Source organism: Cloeon dipterum, chromosome 2 (genome assembly GCF_949628265.1).
Source record: "Cloeon dipterum chromosome 2, ieCloDipt1.1, whole genome shotgun sequence".
Classification (NCBI taxonomy): domain Eukaryota; kingdom Metazoa; phylum Arthropoda; class Insecta; order Ephemeroptera; family Baetidae; genus Cloeon; species Cloeon dipterum.
The window spans coordinates 5,443,000-5,449,693 of record NC_088787.1 but is presented as its reverse complement, the minus strand read 5'-3'; the positions used below and the strand labels follow the sequence as shown (position 1 = coordinate 5,449,693).

Here is a 6,694-nt window from a genome sequence, read left to right as displayed (position 1 = left end):
CTGGAAAACTTTCATTCTTTTTTCCAAAATTTCGACGCAGTCGTCGTTTGAAAGATACCATTTGTGTTGTTTTTCAGCAAACAGAGTCAGCATCAGCCACTGCCGCAAAACAATATTTCGCAGAGCAATCGCTGCGGATCAACAAAACTGTTCAATATAGCGATTGCAATAAACTTGTAAAAAAAACTCACGAAGAAGCATGACGTGCCGTGTTTCGGAGTATTTCGGATCGAGGAACGAATCGAGGTTCCTCACGATGCTTTGAGTCGCAATCGTCTCCAACTTGGTGCTTCGGTGGATGTTCATCTTGCTCGCTGTCAATTTCAGCAGGATATCGTCGTTCGTGGCCATTCTGAAAACGTACGTGTTTCTTCGACAACGGTCCTCGATAAAATACAATTTTTTGTCGCACACTGTGTGTTCCCTGAATATCTTATTATGTTAAATGTTTGAACAGATATTATTGAAAGCACTGCTTAATAATTGTATTGTTGAACTTATATATTTAAAAGTTGAAAATATATCCAAAAAGATTGAAACAATTTAACTTGAAAATAACGGTAGTTATAATTTAAGAATTAAATATAAATTCCCAATTTTTACATTGAACTGGCCAGCATGGTTGTTGGAAAATCAGGTTAAGGCTTATTAAAACCGATTGTTTGTTTCTTCAAACAGAGAGCTTGACGGAATTATATATCGAGATTATTTCTTAAGTTTGTCATTAGAAAAATGAAATGAATCGTTTCAAAAAAGTCCTCGGTGTGGAGGCAAGTGGCCCTTGAGTGGGCTGGGTCCCTGAAATGTGCGGCCTGGGGCGCCAATGTTATCCGTTCGCGGTGTTATTTGCACTCGGAATTCAGCATTCGTTCTAGTGCAGTGCGCTCCCTTCCCGCTCCGAGGACCGAGGACAGGGATAAAAAGGGCAAAAAATGATAGGGGAAGCAGAACACGACCGCGAATCATTAATCTCTTTAAGTAATTGCAAAACTGACAGAACAAAATAATAGTGCGAAATAAATAAACGTGTTAAAAAGTTAAAATGCAGTGTCAATATCAGCTCTAATAACTTATTGCATTATAAATGTATTTTTAGTGAAGCATAATCACTACTCTTATAGATGTCGCATTGCATCCAACTGGTTTTTGAGCTGAATAAAACGGGTTAAAATATCTGAAGACGCTTAATTCAAGGGGAATATAAAAACATTTAATTTTCAAACAATTGTAGCTTTTATAAAAAGGAGGAAATAGCCTTCCTTTCTTAAGAGTTTATAAACATAGTTTCCAACACAGCAGATTTCATTTAAAAAAAAATCATTGTCCAAAATGAAAATTTTTCGAGCCAAGATGATGTTCCAATCTAGAATCTTTCAGACTTTCTATGGCTGTAAAAACCACTTTAGTAAAAGTAAAACTTAAACTTCTAGAACATTATGATGTGAGATAATAAAAAAAATTGGAAAATCTACTATCTCAGAGAAAATTTAAACCTAAATACTTTACTGCTGCTGCTGTACGTGCTTTTTCCAGACCAAATTTCTGAAGGGAAATTTCTTATGGATCATTAAAAAGATGAAACTATAGTCGAAGTTCTTTGAAACGCTCAAAAAGTGATGCGATTTGAGACTTTATCCATACTAATTTTTCCCGCACAAAATGATGGAGTGTAACGAAATTATGAATAATCAGCTCTAAAACAAATCTGACGAGTTTTTACCCCTTCAATTATATTTTTAAAGACCAATCAAACTTACAAACAAAATGCGAATATTAAGGAGAACAGAGCAAGACCGGTGTTTGAATTTTATTTCCTTATAGGTTTTTAGCAAATGATCATTGCTTTTAATAGAATCCCTAATATTTCTAGAATGCGTTGACATTTTTCATTTTACTAAATTCAGAGAGAATATGCGAGGGATGTTCATGTTCGATGAAAACATTCACAAATAGGAATTTTGTGGCTTCCTACGCGCAAAAAATGCATTCACCTCAGATTAAAGTATTCGGAGCCAAGAGAATTCATTCGAAAAATATCAGGAATTCATCAAAATGCAACAGCACAAATTGTCTGGATTTTTTGCGAAGGCTTTTAACTTTTTATAGAATGAGTGATATTTACAGCTTCAAGGAAAACAGAACAAGAAGTGTTTGAATATTTCTTCCTAAGGAATTTATATATAAAATCACGTGTAAACGATTATTTTTAAATCAGTGTTCAGATATTTTAACAGAAAAATTACAGATGTTAATTTCCATTTGAATCTGATTAAAAAGACCAGGAAATCAGATTTACAAAAGAAGAAATGTGGCTTCATTTTTTGAATTCCATATTTGACAGAATTCCTTAAATTTCTAGAGAAATGCATTTGACGATATTCCGAGAGAATTTCCAGAATTTCACTGGATTGCAGACATTTGTGAAATTCATGAAAGGCCAGGTGGAGTATTTCTGCTGCACGGCCTCGTTATAATATTAGTCAAGACTTTTCTATCGATCGAGACGGTTCTGTTGAGCACGCGTACACAATGTGGATATATTACTACTCAAAAAATATGGTCCCATCAACAATTGCTGGCTTCATATTGTGCGGCATATCGAAGGGAAATCGTGCGATTGTTGTGGCCAGAACGTATCACGAAGGCTATTTTCTCCCAGGTAAGGGTTTTTGGTAAAATATGAATTGACAATTTCAATTGAAAATCCTCATTCACATGCAGGATACGCTTTCGATGGCGTTGGATACGTTTCTAAGGAGCTGCAGCCGTTCCAGACCGAAAATTTCGAAGTGCTCGTGCAAAAAAACATCGAATTTGCCGGTTGTCAATTTAATTTCGAAAAAGGCATGGTGGCTACGGACAGCTTAGACGAATCAAAACAAATTAAAATTGGCAGCTTTATGATCGATGGAATGCGTTTGTGTGGCATGGTATTTAAAATAATCTTGATAGTTTGCATTATTTATTCTAATTGTGACTCATTTAACAGGTTGACGACCAGAAAACTTGCCACATCAATTATAAAGATAAACTCTATTCCAAGAAAGCGCCAGATTTCCAGATTCCCGTCGCAACGGCTGTGTCAGGGTTTTACCTGGAGGCAGCAGCCATGCCGACAGGTTGATACCGAAGATCCCGAATACGATGGACCCTCTTCCGATGCAGAAAATGATGAATTTGCCATACAGACTGTAGGTGATAAACTTGTTATAATGTTACCTTTAAATGCTATTAAATAAATTGTATGAACAACATTTGAAAAAGATACCAATCTTAGGCAGCGCCATCTACACGCTGCTTATAGGGGCTCTCCCACCGCATTGTATATATTATGTCTTGGTCTGACCCAAGAGAAAATACCATGTAGAAAATCATGTCGGAGCAGGTTTCTAATAAATTTTAAACGATATTCATTCCTAAAAACTGGCTGTTTAATTAAATAACACCATACTGCAGAGATTTTTATCCTTATTGATTAAGAGTTTATCATTTTATTGCAAGTCCCATGTGAGTTATACTTTCAATCTGCATTCATCAATTTTAAAATATTTTTTATAACTACTGCTGAGTTTGACACTTATGAAAATTTACTAAAGGAATTCAAATCTCAAATTAATAGGAATATCACGAACATTTTCAAAATTAGGAACACCTAATAACTTTTGCTGATTCTGAGCGGATTACAACCACCCAAATATTTTAAAATTCCAGTCGGTTTTGTCGGTATGTGGCAGAATGAAATTAAATTGTGTGCTCCCTTCAGAGTTATATGGATAAATTATTTGTCTATAACCATATTTCTTAACGTTTCTATGCAAGTTCAGATATTTAAATATATGAATTATCATTGTGATTAATTATTCTCACCATGAAAATGTAAATACATGTTAAGAAACAATTTGTCAAAAATTAACTGGAATACTGACTATAATTCCAATATTTATATGGTCTATCGACTACTGTCTACAGCGAGTACAGCGTTGTTCTTTCTCTCTTTCCCATGGATTTATATAAAGAACGGGCCAATAAAATGTAAAAATTCCGCGGCACAAATAACCCAAAGTTACTCAAAAATTGATTTTTAAATTAATCTTTAGGGGCTATAGGAGGTGACAAATAAAATCTCTCGGGATCTTGAACAATTCTTCTTTTTAATCAGAAAGTCTCAACTATGACTAACAGAATACAAGTCAAAGACTTTAAACAGAACTCATAATCGACATTAGAATTAACAATTTAAGAGAATTGACTGAAGAACAATTTAAAATGAGAAAAGAATTTACCCGATTGAGCTGGATCAATTAAACGCTCAGAACTCTCTTATGGATTGCTCGTGTTTCCGGCGCTTGAACGAATTTCAAACAAATATGGCCAAACAATAATTTACCCTGGACCAAAAGTGGAAAAGGAGTAGCAGCTCGGCTCCACAACCGCTACAAATCTATGCGGATTTTGTTGATTGAGAAGTTTATTCGATTGAACTGCCACAATTTTAAATATTATGGACATCAGGGAAAACTGAATCTGTAAATCCATGATAATTTGGTCTTGCTAATAGAACATCGATCATCCAGCGAAGCCTGTCTTCACTCTTCCGACGTGGTGCCAAGTCGATTCATGCCACCGCCGGCGACCTGAGGAGAACTTTTTCTTGATGTGTGAAATTGGAGAGGGCGGAGAGAAGCGGTTGGAGTTGCGATTGCCCCAGAAAATGTTCCAAAGATAATCGTGCGCCGTGCGGTTTTTGATGTCCACAGCTTCGACGTCGACGCCCGCCGAAATGAGCCATTCGCAAAATTCCACGTGTTCCTCTTTAACCGCGAAATGGAGAGCAGTCCTTCCTCCGTAGAACACCTCCTTAATCAGATTTCCATCGGCTCTATGAATCATTTTGGCGATTTCCAGTCTGTTCTTCTTGACGCAAAAGTGAAGCAAATTCTGCAAATCCAGGCATTTGACTTTGGTGCTGGCGCCCAAATCCAGCAAGCGCTGTGCGCCAGCGGTGTTTCCGCACCTGATTGCAACGTGCAGCGGACTCATTCCGTTTATGTTCAGGTGATCCAGAAGTCGGCAATTTATGCGAAAGAAAACGGTGGCAAGCATCGCACCGAATTCTTTGTTGCACATGGCGAAGTGGAGAGGTGACGATTGTTTTTTGGTCAAAGATTCCGGATGCAGCCCCTGCTCGATGAGCCACTGGCACATTTCTCGACCGGCGAATTGCGCTGCGTAGTGCAAAGCGTTCATTCCGCCAAAGTCGGTTGAATTGATCAGACTATCGTCCCGCTGGTGCACCAATTTGGCAAAGTTCAGTTCGTTATTCACCACGAGAAATAAGAACAAGTTGAGATGAGATGAAATGAAACGCCAGGGGGAGGTTCTCGACACTATATTACAGAAGACGTTCTCGGCGAATTCGTAGTTGCCCTTCCTCAGGGCGTAGTGGATGGGCTCCTCGCCATCGATGTCTTTAGCCCTGACGTCCAGGCGGCTGCTGAAAGAGGACACTATCTCCATCCCGAAATCCTCGTTGACGGCGGCGAAGTGCAGAAGCGTTACGCCGAGATGCGTTTTTTCCGCAGGGTCTGCGCCTTCCTTATATAATTTCATGAAGTTGTCGAGATCGGAAGCTTTTGCTGCGAGCATCAGTGGTGTTGCGCCCTCCTCCAGTTTTTTTAAGAAGTTTTTAGTGTCCTCAGCTCCCATAAACGTGTTCATGTTGTACAAATTGACTGGAAATGAAAAAATGTGTTTTTTTAATGAAAAAGTCGCCAAAAATCCTTAAATACCGCCTTTGATGAAGTTTCTGAGCACACCAATCGATTCCTGAGGATCAAATTAGGTAAAGTCAATGTTTTTTCCGCCCGAAAAGTCCGGCGCTACGTGTGAACTTTTTTCCCGCCAAAACAATGTGAACTGCGCATGCGTCAGAGCTGGCTGGATATGGCAAATAAGTCATTCTCTCTGCTCAAACCAGCTCTAACGCATACGCAGTTCATATTGTTTCGGCGGGAAAAAAGTTCGCATGTCGCGCTTGGCTTTTTGGTCGGAAAAAACATCCACTTTACTTAATTTGACCCTCAAGAATCGATTGGTGTGCTCAGAAACTTCGTCAAAGACAGTCTTTAAATCTTAAAGATCCGCTGAAACCACAATTCAGTTGGGTTCAAAACGAGAAATTGCTTGTGAAGAGTAAGCTGAGTTGCAAAGCAAAACGCACGTTGCTTAGCGCTACGCATGAACCGTTTGGTCGCTACTGTAATAGTATTGCATTTTAAATTATTCTAACAAAGATCATCGCAGGAACTTAATAATCTGGACTTCGAATTAAAAAGAGTGTGAACAGAAAAATTTTAGGGCAAAACTAAGCTGAGACACCCTATTAACTTCCCGGCATTTTGCAATTCAAACAATACAATTCTTTAGTGCAATCTTACTACATTATTTGTATGGTCTTTCAACAATAAAAAAGAGCCCGTGAATAAATTAATTTAGAATATATTTTAGAGAAAAAATTAAATAAAACGCTCTCCGTACATATTAAACACTATACTTGACAAAATAAATAAAACTATTAATAACTAATATTTATTTATGAGAACCGAAAATTTCAAGACTGAATAGGAAAATAAAAACAAAGTGAGGTTAGAAAGCCCTGTTAATGCTGGAATTTTGCCAGAAAACATTACATAAA

The 6,694-nt window shown here is 37.6% G+C and overlaps 1 protein-coding gene across 1 annotated transcript; it reads right to left on the bottom strand.

Annotated features, from left to right (window-relative positions):
* Nucleotides 1-4,566: 4,566 nt before the first annotated feature.
* Nucleotides 4,567-5,718, bottom strand: LOC135937407 (putative ankyrin repeat protein RF_0381). Its single transcript, XM_065480558.1, has one exon. The coding sequence runs from the start codon at nucleotides 5,716-5,718 to the stop codon at nucleotides 4,567-4,569; it is 1,152 nt and encodes a 383-aa protein (XP_065336630.1).
* Between the last annotated feature and the right edge of the window lie 976 nt (nucleotides 5,719-6,694).